Below are 24,672 nucleotides of genomic sequence, written 5' to 3' on the forward strand. Positions count from 1 at the left end.
TCTCGCATCCGACTCAGCTTTACTTGGGTTCTGCACTGGGGACTGAGGGAAGGGGTAGGTCACTGGGCACAGGTCCAACTAATAATGGAATGGTGCTCTGAGGCTCAGTTCTTATCTTTCCTTTTTTCATATAGCTCCTTCAGCTATGCGTGTAGGGTAGAGAATAGAAGATGAAAAGGCAGTGTTTGGGCATTCCCAAGGCCTCAAGCCAAATGCCACCGAACCCCTGTCTGTATTTCTAATTACCGCATCCATCCTGACTTAATGGTCCTCTTACTCTCTATGAAACACTGCCTCTGTATCTATTCCCCTGGGGTAGGCTGATAATGACCCACAAAGATGTCCATGTCTAATTACTGGAACCTGTGAGTGTTATCTCATAAGGAAAAGGGACTTTATAGATATGATTAAGGTAAAGACCTTGATATGGTTAGATTATCCTGGATAACCCAGTGGGCCCAAGAGAATCACAGGAGGCAAGAGGGCAGTAAGGGAAGATGTCAGGATGGTAGCAGAGAAGATGCTGCATTGATAGCTTTGACGATGTAGGAAGGAGCCATGAGCCAAGCAATATAGGCAGGGTCTAGAAGCTGGAAAAGTCAAGGAAACAGATTCTCCTCTAGAGCTTTCCAAGGAGCCAGCCCTGCCAACCCTTTGACTTTAGCCCCATCCAATTGGTTTCAGACTTTTGACCTTTGGAGCTATAAGACAATAAATTTGTGTTGTTGTGAATCACTAAGTTAATTTATTACAGCATCAATAGGAAACTAGTATATATACTTCCCCCTCCCCCCCATTTGTTCTTTAAGAACAAAACACAATAAACAACTTTGTTTTCCTTACCTTTTCCATTTCATTGAGGTATGCATCAATAAAATCCCTTGGTTTTTCAGAATCCCAGTCTCTCCTGTGGTTTTCAATCACACGGGCAATAAACAATTTTAGTTTCTCCCATTTGACTAAGACTGTTTTGTGTGGTCCAGGGATGAATTTCATTATCCGTGGAAAGACATTATTGAGCTAATTGAAAAAAACAAAACAATCATGGAAACAACATGTTGTCAGTTTTCCACTTTTTCAGACAACCCCAGTGTTCTCGTTCTTGCTTTTCTTTGTTTACACTTAGATCTTCACTCTTCTCATCAGTCTCATCCCTCCAGCAAAGCATTTCAGCCCTCCGTCCAAAATATATCCAGTTTCAGACCACCTGACACCACCCCAACTGGTTTGTCATCGTAGTACAAACCACCATTTCTTACTTGGATGCTATAACAGCCTCCAACAGGTTTTGTTTGTTTTTAACTTTTCTTGTTTTTTAATTGGGGAATATTGGAGTACAGTGTGTTTTTCCTGTGGGGCCCATCAGCTCCAGGTCATTGTCCTTCAATCTAGTTGTGGAGGGCGCAGCTCAGCTCCAAGTCCAGTGGCCGTTTTCAATCTTTAGTTGTAGGGGGCGCAGCCCACCATCCCGTGCGGGGGAATTGAACCGGCAACCTTATTATTGAGAGCTCATGCTCTAACAAACTGAGCCATCTGGCCACCCCCTCCAACAGTTTTTCTAATTCCATTCCATAGAACTTCCAGAATGATCATTTAACAGTTTAATCAGATCATTTCACTTTCTGGCTCTTAGTTCTTCAATGACTTTCCATGACACACTTAAACTTCTACATCATTCTCTGAGCATATAAGCTCTACCTGAGCTGGCCCCTGCAAACACCTGTCTCATCCTTTGCTGTCACTTCCTGCCATCTTACTTTCTCCAGTCCTGCCCCATTGGCCTCTGCGATGACATGAAGGATAGTCCTGTTTAGGCCTTTGCATTTGCTATTCCTTCCACCTGGAATGTTCTTCCTCTGAAATCTGTATAATCCCAGCCCCTCACTTCATTAAAGTGCTGCTGAAACGTCTACTTGGAATGGTCATACCTGATGATCCTATAAGAGGCAGAAACACTGTCACCAATTCCCATTCCTTTATTCTGTTTTATTTCCTTCATGGCAATTATTGTGTGCACGTGAGTGATATAGTATATGTTATACATGTGTAACATATGTAAAATACATAATATATGTACATATGTAAATAATTATCATATATATTTGTTAAGTGTGTGTGTGTGTGTGTGTGTGTGTGTGTGTTTGTCTGCCCTCACTGAGGTGTAGTCTCCATGTGGATAAAACATTTTTTGTGAAATACAGTAGTTTTGGAATATATTTTCTCTAACAGTATCTGGCTGTTTTCTACCAGATACTGCCCCTTCTTACTCTTCCAGGAATTTCTTTTCCCTGGGGAATGTCAGCTGGGGACCCACTGAACTCTCAGGACTCCCCGTGTTCTGTCTTAATAGAAAGGAGGAAAACAGAATCACTGAATTGGGGACCCCATGACTAGAAGTGAGAACAAGGAATTCATAAATAACTTCTACAGTAATAATAATAGCTCATATTCATTATGCCCTTTTCATGTGCCAGGAGTCATGCTGACTTCTTTATCCATTTGGTATGATGGCTCCATAACCTCCAGGCAATGATGCTAGCTGGGAATAAATAATAATAAATCCACTTCTGGACACCAGAGAGGTCCCTCAACATTTGAGGCTGGTTTTTCCCTAGAAGAATCTTCCAAATCCAGAAAATTGGCTGACAGACTAAGTAGCTGAACAGTTTTTGACAGACTCACAGTCCTTGAAGGACAAAAATGGAGTGCAGGGCCCACCAAGTGAGGGATGAGATTTGAAGGCTAAATGTCTTTATCCTACCAGATTAGGAGGTTGATTATATCCTGTTGATGGGCATGTAAATACTGTAACTTTGAGAATCTTTAGGCATCTTTAATGTCCTGGAATATACCTATATGTAGGAGAAATGAGTGGATGTATCCACAGGAACAGTTGTACTACAATGTTTGTGGCAGCTTTATTCCTAACATCTAAAACCTGGAAAGCACCCAGGTGTCCATCAGCAGAGAACAGAGTAACAAAGAGTGACACAGTCATAAAATGGAATGCAATCAGAATTTTCCAAAAGAGACAGTAACACAGTTGAATCTCAAAACAACCTGCCAAGGGCGAAGCCAGGCACACGCAAGTACTTCTGAGGGAGGAGGGAGATGGCTGGTTTCGGGAGGGACGTGGAGAGGAGAGACTCAAAGGCAATGACACTATTACTCTTTTAAAATAAAACATCGGTTCCTAAGTGCATGTCATTGTCACAAATATTTAACAATATCATCACAGACTGATTTTAGATAAGTTTATGTTGAAGTCAGGTTTAAAAATTTATATTTTAGCTTAAATAAACCCATCTGTGTCTGACATTAGCCCCAAAGTCCTTAACAAAGATTTAAAAAGAGAACCGCTTACATGGCAGCAAATTGACATCTCCAGACATAAGACTTCATCCAGCAACCTCAGCATTTCTTGGAACTGATCATCCTGGTACTCGAAGCGCTCCCCAAAGGTGATGGAGCAAATAATGTTGGAAACTGCACTGTTGATCTTGAAATGAGGGTTAAAAGGCTGTCCTGCAGGTAGAACAAAAGATGGATCCTTCAGATTGGTTTGTTTCTGTTTTCTACTAGATTCTATTAGGTTGGTGCAAAAGTAATCATGGTTTTTGCAATTATTTTTAACCTTTTAAGCCACAATTACTTTTGCACCAACCTAATGCATGACATATGACATACTGAGTACAGAAACTCATGTGAGGCTCTGGCCACAGCACCTTACACAGGGTCTGACATATAGCATGTCCTCAGGCCTTGGAAGCCAAACTGATGACCAGGATTTAAAATCAATAATGTCTTTATTTTTTAAAGGATTAAATATATATATATATATATATATATATATATATATATATATATATATATATAACATACAATATTATATTAGTTTCAGGTACACATAGTAGTTATTAAACATTTATATACCTAAAGAGAAGTGACCACCATAAGTCCAGCAACTATCTGACACTGTACCTCCCCATCACAATATTATTGACTGTATTTCCCATGTTGAATATTACATCCTCATGAGTTATTTCTTTTTTACCTGGAAATTGGAACCTCTTATTCTGCTTCAACTTTCCCCCCTTTTGTAATTTTTCAGTTACAGTTGACATTCAATATTATTTTATATTAATTTCAGGTGTACAGCATAGTGGTTAGACATTTATGTAACTTAAGAAGTGATCACCTTGACTAGTCTAGTACCCACCTAGCACTGTACATGTTATTACCATATTATTGACTATATTCCCTATGCTTTAATTTACCTCCCCAAGACTATTCTGTAACTTCCAATTTATATTTATTAATGCCTTCACATTTTTTACCATCCTCCAAACCCCTTTCATCTAACACCCAACTGACATTATACATAGTTATTAAAATATTATTGACTGTATTCCTTATGCTGTATACTCATACTCATGACTACTTTGTAACACCAATTTCTATTTCTTAATCCCTTCCTCTTTTTCACTAATTCCCCAACCCTCTCCCATCTGGCAACCATCAAATTGTACTCTGTATCTATGAGTTTCTGTTTTGTTTGTTTGTTTATTTTGTTCTTTAGATTCCACTTATAAAAGAAATCACATTACATCTATTTTTGATGTCTGACATACTCCACACAGCACAATTCCTTCCAGGTCCATCTATGCCGCAGCGTATGGTGAGAATCCATTCCCTTTTTATAGCCGAGCAATATTCCACTGTACAGATGTACCACCTATTCTTTATCCATTCTTCCATTGACAGACACCCAAGTTGTCTCCTCTTCTTGTCCACTATAAACAATGCTGCAATGAACATATGGATGCACACGTCCCATGGAAGAGCATTTGGGTTTCCTTTGGATAATTTTCTAGAAGTGGGATTACTGGGTCCTTCTTTGTCACTTGTTATGGCCTTTGTTTTAAAGTCTATTTTGTCTGGTATAAGTATTGCTACCACAGATTTTTTTGCTTCTTTCCATTTTCATAAAATATCTTTTTCCCATCCCTTTACTTTCAGTCTGTGTATGTCTTTTGATCTTAAGTGAGTCTCTTGTAGGCAGCATATATAAGGGTCTTGTTTTCTTATCTATACAGCCACCTTACCTTTTGAGTGGAATATTTAATCCAGTTACATTTAAAGTAATTTTTGATAGATATGTCATTACTGCCATTTTATTATTCATCTTTTTCATATGTTTGTTTGTTTGTTTGTTTGTTTTTGGCTTAAAGAAGTCCCTCTAACATTCCTTGTAATACTGGTTTGGTGGTGAAGAACTCCTGTAGTTTTTTCTTCTCTGGGAAGCTCCTTGTCCTTTGATTTTAAATGATAGCTTTCCTGGGTGATCTTTGTTGTAGGTCCTTCCTTTTCATCACTTTGATTATTTCCTGCCAATCCCTTCTGGCCTGCAAAGTTTCTGTTGAGGAATCAGCTGACAATCATATGGGAGCTCCCTTGTAGGTAACTAACTGCTTTTCTCTTGCTGCTTTTAAGATTCGTTCTTTGTCTTTAAACTTTGACATTCTAATAATGACGTATCTTTGTGTGGGCCTCTTTGTGTTCATCTTTTTTGGGACTCTCTGCACTTCCTGCGCTTGTATATCTATTTCTTTCTTCGAGGTAGAGAAGTTTTCAGTCATTATTTCTTCAAATGGGTTTTCAATTCCTCGCTCTCTCTCTTCTCATTCTGGTACCCCTATGATGTGAATGTTGGTATATTTGATGTTGTCCTGGAGGCCCCTTAAACTCTCCTCAGTTTTTTGGATTCTTTTTCTTTTTGCTGTTCTGATTGAGTGTGTTCTGCTACCTTATCTTCTAAATCACTGATTGATCCTCTCCTTCATCTAATCTACTGTTGATTCCCTCTGATGTAGCCTTCAGTTATTGTAGTCTTTATTTCTTACCAGTTCTTTTTATGTTTTCTATCTCCATTTTTATGTTTCCTATCTCTTTGTTGAAGTTCTCCCTGAGATTACTGAGCATCCTTCTAACCAGTGTTTGGAACTGTGTATCTGGTAAATAGCTTGTCTCCTTTTTGGTTAGTTTATTTTCTAGAGCTTTGTTCTGTTCTTTCATTTGGGAAATGTTTCTTTGTTTCCCCATTTTTGCTGTTTCCCTGTGTTTATATCTATGTAGGGCTGCTGTGCCTCCCAGTATTGGCCTTATGTAGTTGGTGTCCTGAGGGATGCAGTGGTGCAATCTGCCTTGTCACCAGACCCGGGTGCTCTAGGTGTGTCCCTTGTGTGGGTTGTGTGTGCCCTCCTGTTGTACAGACTTGACTGCTGTTTGCATATCAATAGGAGGGATTGACCCTCAGGAAGATTGGTTGTAAGGACTGGCTATGACTACAGTGGAAGATCTGTGGTGCAGGGGAGAACTCTAAAGAACAGGGTTCGGTTTAGCAGAGCTCTGGTTCCTGCCTAGTATGCCCTTTGTGTTTGTCATCCTTGGAGTTGGCTGGGTAATGATCTGGCCCAGTCTGAAGCTGGCCACCGGGACTGTCAGCCCTGTTGCCTCTTGGGAGGAGACCCAAGTTCAGTTGCAGTCTCACCTGCCTGAGCCCAACTGACATGAATCCCAAAGCAATCCCAAGATGGCTGCCATCTGTGCTGTGCTTGGCGGTGCCTTGAGAGGCCAATCTGTGAATGAAGGCTGGCTGCCACTGGTACTGGGCTTAGGGCTGTGCAGCCAAAAGTAAGGGACATGTGGAAGCCAGATGTTGCTTGTGTGGGTTTTGTGAACCTTTGAGAGATTTAAGGAATGTCTACATCATGAGCCAAGGCAGGCCATTTATATGTTAAAGCCACTGGAAATGGTTAGGGTGGAAATGTGGTTCCAGGGAATCACTAGGGTGGGGCAGCAGAAAGGTGATAGCCAGTTTGATGGAGGCTCAGATATGGTGTCTGCCTGTGCCAGCATATGTCTGTGCTTGTCTGCATGCAGGAAGGGGAAGAACTCGACAAGGAAGCAATGGCTTCTCCAAGCTCCTCCCTCCGGGAGAAAGCCACCCCTCCAGCCCTCACCCTGCAGCTAGACAATTCACTTCCTCCCCATATGTCCCTGGTGCCTTTTATCTTCCATTTGCTGCCCTAATGCTGGAACTCAGAGTGAGTGAGTCCATCAGCGAGTAAGTAAGGCTTTGTGCGCTCCCTTTAAAAGGAGTGCCTGGAAGTGCAGCCCTCTTCCCCTCCCCGTCCCGCTTTGTCTCACTCACCCTGGTCTCCACTGGTTTTCACAGCCAGAAGTAATGGGGACTTCTTTCCCTGGCACTGTAACCCTGGAATGGGGAGAGGCTGTGACTGCTCACTCCTCAAAAGGGAGCTCCACAGCCAAGATATCCCTCCCAGTTTTTATGGGTTACACATGGGTGTGGGACCAGCCTAGTTTTTGTCTCTGCCCCTCCTACCAGTCTTCATATGGCTTCTTCTGTATGTCCATAGTTATAGGGCTTTGGTTCAGCTAGTCTTCAGGTGATTCTCAGTAATGGTTGTTTTGTGGTTTTGTTGTAGTTGATGTGGTTCTGAGAGGGGGTGAGCACAGTGTTTACCTTTGTCATCTTGACTGAAAATCAAATCTGTTATAACTTTAATCTCCATCTTGTTGTACTTACTTCTAGAGCTCCGTGATGGCAGGGTCATGATTAGTTCATAGTTACATTCTCAGTGCCTAACACAGTGCTGAGCACAGGATAGGCACTTACATGCTTCCTAAGTACCTGTTCAGTGAATGAATGAGCCAGTCTTCTGCATCTGTCCTAGGAAACACTCACCATTCTCCTCTTCTATTGTCTGGTTGAGGTGGTGGGTCTCCTCCTGTATGCGTTCCTCTAAGCTCCTCTTTCCTAAGCCAAAGTTCCTTAGTGTTGTCAGGGCGAACCTTCTTTGCTCCTTCCATACCTGGCCATTGGACATAATCAATCCTGAGAATAAGAAAGTCAATATTATAAAAAGAAAGCAAGCAAATGGTATGCAGATGTGTGTTGGATTGAGGGAAGGATAAGGGCATTAGGCATTTGAAAACTATACAGAGAAATCACTCCAAAGCAATGGAGATAATTGCTGGCATGTATTGATTACAATGTCAGAAACTTTAGTACTTCTTATGCAATATGTAATTTAGTATTCACAAAAACTCTATGAGGTAGATATAATTATTACTCCCTTTTCCAATTTTGCTGATGAGAAAACAGAAGCACAAGGGATAAAGTAAACTTTGCAAGGTCACAGTTAGTAAACAGCTGAACAGACATTTAATTTCATCTATGCCTGACTCCGAATCCCATACTTTGTTTACTAGTCACATAGGTATAGGAGGTCTGACAATTAAGTTCGTGAACTCATCTTGGAAAAGTGCTACATACCTCATTACTGAATATCACTATGGTCACCTTCAAAGTACTCCCCTTGGGAAGCTATGCACCGATGCCAGCATCTAGTCCACCTTTCAAAGCACTTTTGGAACTCTTTTTCTGGAATGGCCATCAAAGCTGTTGTCATATTACCCTTGATGTCCTGAATATCTTCAAAATGTCTTCCTTTCAATATTTATTTTATCTTCGGGTAAAGAAAGAAGTCATTGGGGGTCAAATCAGGTGAGTAGGGAGAGTTATTTGTTTATTGGCTAAAACTCCCTCACAGTGTTGTTATGTAAGAGTCATGAATTGTTGGCGAAAAGTTCAGGTCGTCTAACCTTTCAACACAGCCTTTGCAGCACTTCCAAATAGTAAGCTTAGTTAACTGTTTGTCCAATTGGTACAAATTCATAATGAATAATCCTTCTGATATAAAAAAAAGGTTATTAATATCATTGCAACAAGTTTGTGAAATTAATTGTCAGATCTCGTATTTACGTATCTATGTTATGTTACATACCCTGTTTCCCAGAAAATAAGGCCTATCTGGACAATCAGCTCTAATGTGTCTTTTGGAGCAAAAATTAATGTAAGACTCAGTATTATATTATATTGTTTATGTTATATATTATATTATATTACATTATATATTAAAGACCTGGTCTTATAATAAAATAAGACTGGGTCTTATATTAATTTTTGCTCTAAAACACACATTAGAGCTGATTGTCTGGCTAGGTCTTATTTTTGGGGAAACACAGTATTAAAAATGCACTCATAGGTAGGACAAAATCCATACTTGTAAGAGACAAGCCATTTGTGGGCTTTATTGGAGAGGCCCCCTCTAAGCCTAGACCTTAACAGATGAAGCAATAACTGAAAAAAGCAAGGAAGAATGAATATTTCATGTAGTCAAAGGGAAAAAACACACACATCTTAGTGTGTTCAACAGACCATTTGTTTTATAACATAGGTCAGGCCACACTCCTTTTTGGCTCTTCACTCCCAGACCACTCTTCAACTCTGGCTTTGGCCTCCACCATCTCAATGAAATGACCCTCTTTGCTGTCAAATCCAAGGATACTTTGCAACCTCATCTTACTTGGTTTTTCAGCAGCTTGAGAGACTCCTTTCTTGAAGTACTCTCTTCCAATAATGCTCAAGAAACCATACTCTGCAGGTTTTCTTTCTAATTCTCTGACAGTAGAGAACTTCCCCTACCTTCTGCAATTTCATCTTCTATCAAATTCTGAAATGATGGAGCTCTTCAATATAAGGTCTCCCTTCTCACCCTATACTCCTGGGAACTTTCATCAAGTCCTAAAATTTTAAATAACATCTATTGATATTGACCATCTATTTCTGTCTCTGAGCTCCAGACACATGTATACAACTGTCTTCTTGACTTTGCCAACAGAAAGGCATTTCAAACAGCATATCCAGGATTGAATTCATACTTTTCTACATAAACCTCACAGCCTGAAGACAACCAAACACCCTGTATTCCTCCAAATCTTCCTTCTTTCTATCATTTACCTATTTGTGCGTCCAACTCAACACTTCATTCTCCCTCCATTCTCCTTCCGATTAGGTCATCATGTCTTACTGGATTTAGATCCTGAATCTCTTCAATCCATGCATCTTCACTGCCACTGTCCTGGTTTAACCTTCTATATTGTCATTTCTTGCCATCTCCTTCATCCAATCTACAGCCCTCTCAAACCTAAAAGGCTAAAATAGTCTCTTGTTTCCATTATTCTGTTATCTCCATTGCAGACCAAATGTTTTTAAAATGGGCAGTGTAAAATGATGATTCCGTTCTTTACTGAAAACCACTGAAGAGCTTCACTGTTATTAGGATAAAAACAGATGTCTTTAACAAGTACTTACTTGCATTTCTGGACAAGCTAAGCAGCTTCATCTCCATTTAAGCTTTGTGTTTACCTCATTGGCCACTTTTTCAGTTCCTCAAGTTCAATGTCCTTCATAACTCAGGGACTCTTTATATTCTATTCCCTCTGCCTGACTGTTTCTTCACTTTATTAAATTCATTGTCATTTATTTATGTAAGTTTTCCCATAATCTCAGCAGTTCGTCAGATACCCCTAGTAAGTATACATACCCTCATAACACCTTTAAGGCCTTAAATTATTATAGTTAATTGACACTGACTTTTTGTCTGAATAGAATTGGACTTACATAAGGACATGGAGTTTATCAGTTCTACTCACTGTTATATCACTGATACCTAGCACTGTGCTTACCACAGGAGATAATAACTAGAGGGAACACATGTAGAGTTAACGGATAAAATATTTCAAAGAGGAATTGGGAAGCACCTGATACAAATGGTGCCTTCGTAGGATAACATAATTGAATTTATATTTTTAAATGTTTAAATGTTTAAATTTACTTAATCACAATTTAAAGAATTCATGCCAAACTGGTTTAACAAAGACAGGAAGGCTCGAGATACTCTGTCAAACACACTTTAATGAAAACGCATAAGGAACTGTAGGCAGCAAGAAGGAATTAATAAGCAGCAGAAGGAAGCAGATCCACATCCATTTCTAGAGGAAGGGGTCGATGGAAAACCAGAAAAAGCGAATGCATTGCCTCTTTCTCTGCTATCATTGAATGATGGGTTACTTGTCAATCATAGCATCTAAAGTGAGTTCATGCAGGAGATGCAGCTTTTCCCAAATCTCTGACATTAATACTCACCCTGTTGAATCCTGTGAGAGGGTACCTTAAATAGGGAAATGTGAGCATCCAACTTCCTTTAATGGCAGGCATTTTATAATGGGCTTTTCTCTGGGGAGTGGTGGAGAATTATAGTCACAGAGGCACCTTTAACAGACCTTAAGAATATTAAACATATACATCTTCCATTGGTCGAAAAACATACCATTGTTCTTAAAGATATGGTCTCGGACAAGAGTTACAGCACGATTTACAAACTTTTGGTCTTGGTGGACAAGGGCTTCTTTGATTAAGGGTAATCCAGTTATAACAACTGTAGAGAAGCGACCGACTTCCATGCTTAAAATGTTCCCATATTTCTTCACATGCTGAAAAACATTCAATAATTACAGATGAATATGCACATGTCTGTGTGTCCAGGAAAGAAGGGAGTATGTATAGCTGGGCAGCTTGTATTGAGGGCAGTCTGCGTGTGCATGCAGTGTGTGCTCACCTTGAACTGATGGGAATGTCCCTCCCTGTTTCCTTTCCTCCTCCTATCAATCTGACCTGGATTTAATTCACTGCAGGACATGGACATACCTTATAAAACATCCATTCATGTAGCCAACCTACACGAATTGAGCAAACATCTACCATTGTCCTGAAAACAAGTTATAAAGCTATAACTATAAAGAAATAAATGGATCTCTAAACTCAAGCATCTTAGAGTCTAGTGAAGGGAGGGATTTCAACACATGTGACTCACCAAAGAGGGCTGACATCTGTTTAGTGTAAGTCTGGTGTAGCAACCATGGACTTCTTAATAAATCATATCTGTTTAACCAAAACAGAATGTCCCTTTTCTCAATGTGGACTAGAAGATGGAAAATTCATTATAGAGCTGGGGTCAGGTCGGGAGAAAAGCACTCTAGCTCCAGAGCCACATTCGAATCTTAGCTCTATGCTTCACTAGCTGTGGGCCTTTAGAGAGTCGTTTCCCTCTTTTGAGCCTCAGCTTGACAGCTATAAAAGGAAAAAATGATTCCTCCCTCAAAGGGTTCTGTGAGGTAGAATGACAGCAGCAATGTGAAAGGCATTTTGCTCCCTAGTACCTGGTGCAGAGCCACTCGAGTCTCTGAGGAATCACCGGGCTCTGTGTGCAAAGGGATGTGGATGCATGCTCATGGTGACAGAGAGGACAGGCGCACATGGATGTGTGGGAGGAAGGCACTCGTGGTCACAGACGGCCACATTCCTGGGTTTCACATTAAGCCCCTTTCACATTTTATCATACTCAATCTCACAACCACCCCAAGGTAGTAATGATTTTCCTTGTCTTTCAGAAAACGAAAATGAGTCCTAGCCAAGTAAGGTAGCCAAGGTGACAAAGCTATTGAGTGGTGGCAATTTGGCAGGCATTATGTGAGATTGGAGAACAAGAACATGAACCTGAGTTGGTGCCGGGACCTAGTGGGTGAGTTTAGTGGGAGTGAGAGAGTGAAAGTGAGAATGACAGGGGGAGTGGTGACGAGAACGGACAAGCGTGTGGGTGTGTCATGAGTATGCACAAAGGTGCAGGTATGTGCAAGATGGGTTGAATAACAGTGAATAGTCACCAGTCAAAGTCTCTCCTGACCTGTCTATTCAAGAGACGACTCTCATAAGACCGTGCCCCTGCCTCTTGTCTACTAGGCTGTGTCACGTTGCTGGCAATGGATGAAATAGAAGGGCTTTTTTTTCTCCAGTTGCCTGTGGCCCCTCCTCCCTGATCCCAAGCACTTATGCTCCCCCATGTCACCCTTAGTGTCCGGGACCCCACCACCACCATCAGAGCAAATACAGTGGATTCAATGTCATTCTACCTCCCTGCTCCCACATTAAAACACCGAGCCTGACTCAATTTTTCCATTGTTTTTATGCCCTAGAGACCTCCACCAATCTTTGTTCATCTCTAGCACAGTATGCCATGTCTTGCTAGAAAGCGTGGAGCCAAGATTCCATCTCGAGCTGGTCAACCTCTAAAGCACATGTGTTTACTTCTAAGAAATGGCAGGGAATGGGGCCATGTAAATCAAGCAGGTTTTTTATTTCATCTTGCTGAATGCCAGGATGAACTGTTCAGGCTACATAAAAGGATTTCTTGATTACTCTACGATACTCATTAAGGATGTTTTAGAACAGCTGAAAACCTCAGGATAAGCCAAATGACTCCTACCTGATTATGAGTACTACCTAGAATCTCAGCCTGTACTTGGAAGGCACTCTGCACTCCAGTACTTGTTATGAAATGAAGTTCTTCAGAGTTCCATCTCTACCTGCTCTCTGTTACTGTATATTTCTAGACCAATACTACTGGATAATCTTTATGGTATTATCAGCTCTGTAAACATGGATAGGTGAAATGATATCTTGAAACCCTGGTATTGACTGTAGTTATATATTACAATTTTTAAGTGTACTGTACGAGGCACTGTGCCAATTGATTTAAGTGGAAATAAGTGTATGACCCTCAGAAATCAGAGAAGTCTTTGTAAGGTAGGGCATACTTTTCAATGTACAATGTTGAATGAGTCATTAAAAAAAACAGACAGTAAGGGAATGAAAGTAATTAAAAATAAGATGGTTCAGGGGGCTAAAACAGGCTTAAAAACAAAAATGAAAGTAGAAAAATAAAGAGAAAGCATTAACATAAGAGCTGTAAAAGGCAAAGAAAAGCAATAGGACACAGGATATTTAATATGAGAGATAAAAAGTCCAAATGTAGCATTAAGTAAATAATAAGGTGGAGTAAAATAATATTTAGAATAAAGAACAATTAAAGTTGGAGGGTTAGTGAGAAAAGAGATTGAAACATGATCATGAAGAAATATAAAATTGAGAGAGCTCGTGCTTAATTTAAGTCATTAACTCCAGAGCCAACAGAACGAAGAGACAAAGAAAGAAAAAGGAAAAGGAAGCAAGTGTGTACTGATTCTGACTCCTACCTGCCCTAAGTCAGAAGGTCTGTTCCTCTGAACTCTCACTGGCAGTGAGTGAGCAGTGTGTGTGTGTGTGTGTGTGTGTGTGTGTGTGTGTGTGTGTGTGTGAGAGTGAGTGTTGGGGGAGGTGTGGATGCAAGAAGAGGTGAGACTCCCCATTTCACATAACTATATAATAAAATGCCTCAATGTGTATATACAGCTTTTATAGTTAAAAAGCATTTCTATCCAATAGAAATGCTTTTTAACTATAAAAGAAACCTAAGAAAATAAGGACTAAAACTTTATAACAGTGGTTCTTAACCTTTTTTGAGTCATAAAGTTTCTTGAAAATCTAATGTTTAAGACATATATTATAAAGTGGAGAGGGTAAAGGGACCAAAATGATCATAAGGTATCTATAACCCACTTGAAGTAGTAAAATGTTGAAACTAGCAGACTTCATTAAGCTATGTATGCATCATGCAATCTTTAGAGCAACCACTTGAAATAAAAAACAGAGATATACTCAAAAACACTAAATTAATATTGAACTCTTAAAAAAAAAAATGTTCAAGTGACCCACAGGAAGACAGGAAATAAGAAACAGGCAGAAAAAAAGAGAGGAAAAAATAGAAAATAAATGACAAAATGGCAGTCGTAAGATTAACATATCAATAATTACATTAAATATAAATGATCTAAATTCACCAATTAAATGTGATTGGCAGATACAGGCAGCAAACAACCACTTTGTAGCTCCTACTGGGTCACAGGCAGTGGGTGACCTGGGCCTGCACTGGAGCACCTCCAAGAGGCTCCAGAACCAACATAACTGGAAGTTAGCTTCAGACCACAGCAGAGCACCACCCAATTAGCCCCTCAAATGGCACACATATCAAGACAGTCTCAACAATACCACAGTGCTGGGGCAAATTCCACTCAGTGACATAAGCCCCACACACAGCAGGTTGTATGCTGTGGATAGGGCCAAATCCTACAGCCGATAAGCCTGAGTGTCAATCCCATCTACTGACATGTCAATAGCCATCAAGGCTCAACTATAACAGGAGGGCACACATAACCCACACAAGGGAGACTCCTGGAGCACCCAGAGCAGGTGAGCACAGAAAATGTACCAGTGCTCAAAGGTTACCTACTACATAAGGCCATGTGGCCAATTTGGGAGACATAGCTGATGTACCTAACACATAGAAACAAACACAGAGAGGCAACCAATATGAAGAATCAAAAAAATGCATCTCGAATGTAAGAACCGGAGAAAACTCCAGAAAAAGAATGAAACGAAATGGAAGCAAGAAAACTACCAGATAAAGAGTTCAAAAGAATGATTATAAGGATCCTCAAGGAACTTAGTGAGAACTTCAACAAAGAGACAGCAAGCATAGAAAAGAACATAGAAACCATTAAAAAAAAAAGCTAATCAGAAGTGAAGAACATGATAACTGAAATGAAGAAGGCACTATAAGGAATCACCAGCAGACTAGATGAAGCAGAGGATAGAATCAGTGACTTAGAAGGCAGGGTAACATAAAATACCCAGTTATAACAGTAAAAAGGAAAAAGAATCCAAAAACAGGAGGACAGTTTAAGAGACCTGTGGAACAACAATAAGCATAACTACATTCACATCATAGGGGTACCAGAAGGAGAAGAGAGAAAGCAAGGGATTGAGAAACTATTTGAAGAAATAATGACTGAAAACTTTCCTCACCTGGCAAAGGAAACAGACATACAGTCCAGGAGGCACAGAGAGTCCTAAACAATATCAACCCAAAGATGCCCACACCAAGACACATTATAATTGAAATGGCAAAGGTTAAAACAAAGAGAGAATTCTAAAAGCAGCAAGGGAAAAGCAGTTAGTTACCTACAAGGGAACTCCGTAACATTGTTAGCTGATTTCCCAACAGAAGTTTTGTAGGCTACAAGGGATTGGCACAAAATATTCAACATGATGAAAGGCCTACAATCAAGGGTACCCTACATAGCAAGGCTATCATTTAAAAAGGAAGGGCAGATAAAGAGGTTCCCAGACAAGAAAAAGCTATAGGAGATCCTCACCACCAAACCAGTATTACAAGAAATATTAGAGGGACTTCTTTAAGAAGGAAAAAAATAAAATAAAATTATGAATAATAAAATGGCAACAGGTACATATCTATCAACACTTACTTTCAATGTAAATGGATTAAACACTCCTATCAAAAGTTATAGGACGATGAATGGATAAGAAAATGAAACTCTTACATATGCTGCCTGAAAGATACATACATAGATGGAAAGTAAAGGGATGGAAAAACATATTTCATGAAAATGGAAACAACCAAAAATCCCAAAAGGCTGGGGTAGCAAAACTTATACGAGACAAAATAGATTTTAAAACAAAGGTTATAACAAGACACAAAGAAGGACCCAGTAATTCCACTTCTGTGTAATTATCCATAGAAACCCAAAATACTACTTCAAGGGGACGTGTGCATCCATATATTCATTGCAGCATTGTTTACAATGACCAAGATGTGGAGGTAGCCTGGGTGTCCATCAATAGAAGAATGGATAAAGAAGAGGTGGGGCATATATACAAAGGGATATTGCTTGGCCATGGAAGGGAATGGGTTCTTGCCATCTGCGGCGGTATGGATGGACCTGGAGGGAATTGTGCTGAGTGGAGTGTCAGACAGAGAAAGACAGATGCAATGTGATTTCGCTTACATATGGAAGCTAAAGAACAAAATGAACCAATGAAACAGAAACAGACTCATAGATACAGAAAATGTTTTGATGGTTGCCAGATGGTAGAGAGTTTGGGGAGTGGATAAAAAACAGGGGACTGGATTAAGAAGTACAAATTGGTTGTTAAAAAGTAGTTATGGGGATGTAGGGTATAGGATAAGGAACATAGTCGATAATATTGTAATAACTATGTAAGGTTTCAGGTACATATAGATATGTCCGGCGATAGATGGGAGGTGTTGGAGGGCAGGGTGAAAAAGTTTAAGACATTAAGAAGTGCAAATTATTAGTTACAAAATAGTCACGGCAATGTAAAGTAAATCATAGGAAATATAGTCAATAATATGGTAATAATATGTTAATATGTATAGTTCCAGATGGGTATTTGACTATTCAGGGGGATCACTTCTTAAATTATATAAATGTCTAATGACTATGCTGTACACCTGAAATTAATATAAAATAATATTGAATGTCAATTGTAATTGAAAAATTACAAAAGGGGGAAAAGGTGAAGGGGAATAAAAGGTCAATATTTCCATGTATAAAACAAGTAAGTCCTAGGGATATAATATACAGCATAGGGGATATAGTCAATACTATTGTGATAGCATAGTATGGTGTCAGATGGTTGCTTCACTTATATGGTCATCACTTCTTCAGTGAGTTAATATTTATAAATGTTAAATAACTGTGGTATACACCTGAAACTAATATAATACTGTATGTTAGCTATATTTTTAATAAAAATCTTAAAAAACACTGAAACAGAACAAAATGAAAGATTGACAGAATGAAAAAAATGATCCATCTACATGCTACAAGAAACTGATTTTAAATATAAGTAGGTTAAAATAATACAATGGAGAAGCATAGATCATGCAAATAGTGATGAAAGGAGAGCTTATATGACAATGTTATATCAGAGAGAGTAAAGTTCAGGCAAAGAACATCACCAGGGATAAAGAGAGATATTATGTAATAATTAGAGTCAATTCACCAAGATGGCCTAACAATTTTAATGCATATGCACCAAATAAAAGAGCTGCCAAGTACATAAAGGAAAAACTACCAGTATTGAGTAGAAAAATAGACAAACCTGTAATTATAATTGGAGACTTCAACATGAATCTCTTAGTAACTGATACAATCAGTACATAAGAAGTCAGCAAACATATAGGACAATTAAACAACGCCATCATCCAATAAGATCTAATTAACTTATAGGAACACTGCCCAACAACAGCAGAATACAGACATCCAAGGTTAGAGGCCCAGACCTCCTGCTCAGTCAAAAATCTGCATATAGTTAATGCACATTTTTTTCAAGCATGCATGGGACTGTATCCTGGATCATAAAACCAAACATAACACATTTTTAAAAATTGGATTTATATTGAGTATGTCCTCTCACCATAATGGAATCAAACTGGAAATCACTACCAGAAAGAAAACAGAAAAATGTCCTAATATTGGAACTAAATGACACATTTCTTAACAAGGGTACAGGTTTAGGAGCCTAGCTTTAAAATTCTGTGACTAATCCTGTAACTTAGTGTTACCAATTGGGTGTTTCTCCCAGAAAGTGATAAAACCTTCTCCACCAGCACTTGAGCTTGTGTTTAAAGTGCTCCTGTCATTTCTAGGGAAAGAGGAACTAATATTTTTTGTGCACCTACTATAAGCCATGTTATAACGACCATTCACTGTTCTATTTAATCTTCACAACCACCTTTCACAGTGTTGTGTCTCAGCAAGGTACCTGTGCAGAGAGGCAGGAAACCAGTTGAGGATTTTTGAGCAAGTGTTGGATGTTGGAGAAAATTTTTAAGGGATTCAGAGTGGCCACAGTTAGGGAGCCCTGATGGGAGGTGATTATAAAGAAGTGGAAAGAGGCTGGGTCATAAGGGTTCCACGTGGCTCCCTAAGGAGTCTGAACTCTGTTAAGGGGTCTTAGCAGCCAGGAGCTCTAAGAAAATGAAAGCTGAGGAATGCCATTTTTAAAGGATTACTTTAGAGAGAATGGATTGCAGGGAGAGAAGGCTGAATGTGAGGGGCTCAGTTGTGGTGATGGCAGCAATTCAGTTCAAAGTGGTGACGATTTAGTAGTATTATCAATTTACACATGGGAAATGGAACCTTACAGAGGGAAAGTACAGCATTTGGGAAAGATAATAATATTACAGAAAACAAGGAGATCATATCACCATAGGATGCTCCGATAATATTTAACATGACACAATTAAATGCATTAGAATGTGACATGCTTAGCACACTTAAACCGTCAACAGTTAACAATATTTCACGCCTAGAAAGGGAGGGTTTCAGAAATCATGCCAGCTGACGGTGAGAACAAGGCTCAAAGCGGGATTCACCAGGGTAATGGCATTAGTGGGAGAGCCACCATCCTCCTGCCCTCAGTCCCCAGGATGGCCCTTGTACCGCAGGTCAGGGTTAGGGCTCAGCTCAGCACCACTCCCTGCTCCTACCTGTTGAATCGACAGGTGTGGCTCCTTAAAGCCCATATGGAAGAAGTTTCCAACGATAGGTAGAAGCGGGGGTCCAGGGGGGTAGTTGTTGGGACGCCGCCTTTTGAAGTAATTGGCAAGGAACAGAAAGACGACAGCTCCCAGCAGGAGAGTGCGGGGATTGAGGAGGGACCAGAAGGCAGCCACTAGGCAGCCCATCGCTGCGAGTACGGCTCCGATGTCCACTAACTCCACTGCTGTCTGAAGTGGTGACAATCCTGGCCCCTCTGCTACCGTCCTTGCAGCAAGTCCGGAACTCCCAGTGTCACCCCGCGCCGCCCCTCCCCCCGCCTCTGTCACGCCCTCTCTGTGCTGCTACTCGCCAGGCGGTTTCCTGTCCTTGAACTTCGCCCGGCCCTCCCCCTACCGCGCCTTGGGAACTTCCCTTCAGCCTGCCTTTGTGCCAGACCGATGCCAGGCGCTAGATTCCTAGGAGAACCCCCAAGTTTTGGAAAGTCTTTCTCTGAGACCATTGGGGCTCTTGGGTTTATGGTTTCAATGCATCTCAGAAAGCTCCACAGACATTTGAGCTCCGAGTTTTCAATCTCCTTCTCAGCCAGGGATCAAAGATCTGAACCCAGTCACCTGTCATTTCTTGGGCACTCATTATATGCCAGGCAGCTCAGTCACCTCTTTACATAAATTGCTTCATTCTGACAAAATTAGGAAGATACTCTTCTTAGTCCCATCTCGCAGCTGAGGAAACAGAGGTGAAGTTCCAAATAGGTGGTAAACGAATGAATCCACCGGTCTGCAAACCATCTAAAAGAGGTCCTGTATTTCCAACTGTTTTGTTGGAGATTAAAAATCATTACAGCAAAGCGCCTAGTGTTGCCCCTAGTTCTTAGCAGGTGCTAATTAACACTGAAGGGAAGCTCTTTCAAAGTCCAGAGGGAGATACTGGTCAGAGATTAGCTTTTATCCTTCCAGTCTACATCTTCCTATTTACTCCAGTTGTTAGCATCCACACAATGTTACTAACATTTATGTAACTGTTGTTTTTAAGGAATTATGGTACAACTGCTTTAAAAAAAAAAACCCCTCAGTGTTATGTGTTTGAGATCTCTCCAGGTTGATGCATGTGGCTTTAGCTCATTCACTTTAGCAGCTAAGTACTGGTCTATCATTACACCACAGTTTTTAAAATTGAGGTGTAACTGACATATAACATTGTATTAGTTGCAGCTGTATAACATCATGATTCGATAATTGCGTACATTGCAAAATGATCACCACAGTAAGTGTAGTTAATCTCTGTCACTATGTATTGTTACAAAATTTTTTTGTGATGAGAACTTCTAAGATCTACTCTCTTAGCAACTTTCAAATATGCAATACAGCATTATTAACTATAGTCACCTTGCTGTGTATTCTATCCCCAGGACTCTTAACTGGAAACTTGGATCTTTTGACTCTCTTTGCTCATTTTGCCCATCTCCAACCCCTGCCTATAAAAACCACCAATCTGTTCACTGAATCCATGAGTTTATTTTTTTGTTCAATTTTTAAAGTTTTCGTGGATAAGTGAGATTGTATGTTGTTTTTCTCTATCTGACTTAGGTCACTTAGTCATTGGCCCTTGATATACCAATGTTGTCATGCTGACAAAATTTCATTCTTTTCATTCTTTTTTATGGCCGAATAATATTCTTTTACACACACACACAAACACACATGCGAGGTCTGACAAGTTCACCAACTCATTCTAGAAAAAGTGCTACATACCTCATTGCCAATTGTCACTACGGTCACCTTGAAAATACCCCCCTTGGGAAGCTATGCAACAACGCCAGTGCCTAGTCCACCTTTCAAAGCAATTTTGGAAGTCTTTTTCTAGAATGGCCATCAGAGCTGTCATTGTATTACACTTGATGTCTTGAATATCATCAAAATGTCTTCCCTTCAATATTTCCTTTATCTTAGGGTAAAGAAAGAAGTCATTGGGGCCAGATTAGGTGAGTAGGGAGGGTGTTCCAAATACAGTTAATTTGTTTACTGGCTAAAAACTTCCTCACAGACAGTGCTGTGTGAGCTGGTGCATTGTCGTGATGCAAGAGCAGTGAGTTTTTGGTGAAAAGTTCAGGTCATCTAAGTTTTTCACACAACTTTTCCAGCACTTCCAAATAGTAAAGTTGGTTAACTGTTTCTCCAGTGAGTACAAATTTATAATAGATTCTTAAATTTAGCATAATGTTTTCAATGTTCATCCATGTTGTAGCATGTATCTATATTTCACTCCTTTTCATTGCTGAATAATGTTCCTTTGTATGTATATCATATTTTGTTTAGTCATTCATCAGTTGATGGATGTTTGGGTTCTTTACACTTTGTGGCTATTATGAATAATGCATACAAAAATGCACAAATTTTTGTATGGTAATATGTTTCTGTTATCTTTGCTATATACCGCTGTGGTCCAAATGTTTGTGTCCCTTCAAAATTTTTATGTTGAAATCCTGACCCCCAAGGCAGTAGTAATTAGGAGGTAGGGCCTTTGGGAGGTGATTAGGTTGTGAATGGGATTAGTGCCCTTATAAAAGAGGCCTGAAGAAGCTCCCTTTATCTTTCCACCATGTGACGGCACAGTAAGAATGTGTTGTCTATGAATCCGAACATGGGTCATAGCCAGACACCAAATCTGTTGGCACCTTGATCTTGGACATCCAGCCTCCAGCACTGAGAGAAATAAATTCTTGTTGTATATAAGCTAGCCAGTTTGTGGTAATTTTGCTATAGCACCTCAAACTAATACATATAGCTAAGAATGAACGGCTGGCTCATATAATCCATATTTAACGTTTTGAGCATCTGCCAGACTGTTTTCTAAAGTGTTCCGCAATTCCACCAGCAATGTGAGTTCGCTTTTCCACATCCTCAGCAACCCTTGTTATTACCTGTATTATTCCAGTTATCCTAGTGTGTGTGAAGTGGTATCTCATTATGGTTTTGATTTGCATTTTCCTAATGTTCAATGAGATTGACCATATTTTTATACTTACTGGTCATTCATAATGAACTTTTAAGTAATGTCTATTCAAATTATTTGCCAATTTTTTAATTGATCTATTTGTCTCTGTATTGTTTAGTCTGGATACAAACTCCTATTAAATATATGATTTACAAATAATTTTCTACCATCCTGTGGATTGTCTCCTCACTTTCTTGGAAGTATTGTTTGTACAATAAAAGTTTTTAATTTTGATGAATTCCAGTTTTTAATTTTTCCTGTTATACTTGTAATTTTTGTGTTATATTTAAGAAGCCTAAAGTTAGGAAGATGATTTTTCCTTTCGGATTTATAATTTTAGTTCCTTTTCAGTTAATATTTGTACATGGTGTGAGGTGAATGTTCAACTTTTTTTGTCACATGTGGATATCTATTTCTCCCATTACAACTTGTTGAAAAAGATTATTCTTTCTTCACTAAATTGTCCTGGCACCCTTATCGAAAATCAGCTGAACTTTCTTGTATGCTTTATTTCTGAACACTCAGTTCTGTTCCATTGATCTATATGTCTACCCATAAGCCAGTACAACACAATCTTGATTACTATAGCTTTTAGGAAGTTTTTAAAAAACATTTTAACTAAAATATAACTAACGTACAGTATTATATTAATTTCAGGTATGCACCATTGTCATTCAACATTTACATACCTAAAGAAGTGATCACCATAAGTCCAGCAGCCATCTGACAACATATTATGCTATCACAATATTATTGATGATATTCCCCATGCTGTATACAAGTATCACATCAACATGACTTAATTCATTTTATACCTGGAAATTTGAACCTCCTATTCCCCTTCACATCTTCCCCCCGCCCTCACTTTTTTAACTTTTCAATTACAGTTGACATTCAGTATTATATTAATTTCAGGTGTACAACATAGTGGTTAGACATTTATATAATTTAAGCAGCGATCCCCCTGACTAGTCTAGTACCCACCTGGCACTATAAATAGTTATGACCATATTATTGACTATATTCCCTATGATTTACTCTATATCCCCATGACCATTTTGTATCTACCAATTTGCACTTCTTAATCCCTTCACCTTTTTCTCCCTGCCTCCAAATCCCCTCCCATCTATCACCCCAATAAATCTAGTACCCATCTTACACCATAACATAGTTATTAAAATATTAGTCACTATATTCCTTATGCTATAGCCTACATCCCCACGACTACTTTGTAACAACCAATTTGTACTGCTTAATTCCTTCCCCTTTTTCACCCATTCCCAACCCCCTCTTTGGCAACCATCGAAATGTTCTCTGTATCTATGAGTTTGTTTCTCTTTTGTTTGTTTGTTTATTTTCTTCTTTAGATTGCACATTCTCATATAAGCAAAATCACATTGCATCTGTCTTTGGCTGTCGGACATACAATACCCTCCAGGTCCATGCATGCCACCACAGATGGTGAGAATCCATTCCCTTTCATGGCCGAGCAATATTCCACTGTATAGATGTACAACCTACTCTTTTTCTATTCAATCATCTACAGACATCCAGGCTGCCCTCACATCTTGGCCGTTATAAACAATGCTTCAATGAGCATATGGATGCACATGTCCCCTCAAAGTAATGGTTTGGGTTTCTTCGGATAATTACCCAGAAGTGGGAACACTGAATCCTTCTTTGTCACTTGTTATAGCCTTTGTTTTAAACTATATTTTGTCTGTTATAAGTATTGCTACCACAGCTTTTTTTTTTTTTAATTTTCATGAAATATATTTTTCCTGTCCCTTTGCTTTCTGTCTGTGTGTCTTTTGATCTGAAGTGAGTCTCTTGTAGGCAGCAGATGTAAGGGTCTTGTGTTCTTATCCATTCAGCCACAATAATTTTTGATTAGAGCATTTACTCCATTTACATTTAAAGTAATTGTTGATAGGTATGTAGTTATTGCCATTTTATTCTTCACATTTTTTAAATCTTTTTTACTTTTTGTCTTAAAGAAGTCCCTCTAACAACCTTTGTAATGTTGGTTTGGTGGTGGTGAATTCCTTTAACTTTTTCTTGTCTGGGAAAATCTGTCCTTTGATTTTAAATGATAGCTGTTGAGTACAGTAATCTTTGTTGTAGGTCCTTGTTTTTCATCATTTTGAATACTTTCTGGCAATCCCTTCTGGCCTGCAAAGTTTCTGTTGAGAAGTCAGCTAAAAGTCTTATGGAAGCTCCCTTGCACCAGGTAACTAATTGCTTTTCTGTTGTTGCTTTCAAGAGTGTCTCTTTGTCCTTCACCAACGGCATTTTAATTATGATGTGTCTTGGTGTAGGCCTCTTTGGGTTTATCTTGTTTGTGACTCTTGGCACTTCCTTGTCTTGTATATCTATTTCTTTAGGTTAGGGAGGTTTTAAGTCATTATTTCTTTAAATGGGTTTTAA

The 24,672-nt window shown here is 39.3% G+C and overlaps 1 protein-coding gene across 1 annotated transcript in view; it reads right to left on the bottom strand.

Moving 5' to 3' along the window:
• The window catches only part of LOC109439117 (cytochrome P450 2J2), a 33,684-nt gene extending 14,137 nt beyond the window's left edge, over nucleotides 1-19,547 (bottom strand). The window contains exons 1-5 of the mRNA XM_074334800.1: nucleotides 19,239-19,547; nucleotides 11,259-11,421; nucleotides 7,769-7,918; nucleotides 3,365-3,525; nucleotides 844-1,020 (exon numbers count right to left, since the gene is read on the bottom strand). Of these exons, the coding sequence (XP_074190901.1) occupies nucleotides 844-1,020; nucleotides 3,365-3,525; nucleotides 7,769-7,918; nucleotides 11,259-11,421; nucleotides 19,239-19,436 (849 nt within the window). The 5' untranslated portion in view covers nucleotides 19,437-19,547. The remainder of the gene's footprint in view (nucleotides 1-843; nucleotides 1,021-3,364; nucleotides 3,526-7,768; nucleotides 7,919-11,258; nucleotides 11,422-19,238) is intronic.
• Nucleotides 19,548-24,672: the final 5,125 nt, after the last annotated feature.

This window comes from Rhinolophus sinicus, linkage group LG06 (assembly GCF_036562045.2).
Source record: "Rhinolophus sinicus isolate RSC01 linkage group LG06, ASM3656204v1, whole genome shotgun sequence".
NCBI classification, from domain to species: domain Eukaryota; kingdom Metazoa; phylum Chordata; class Mammalia; order Chiroptera; family Rhinolophidae; genus Rhinolophus; species Rhinolophus sinicus.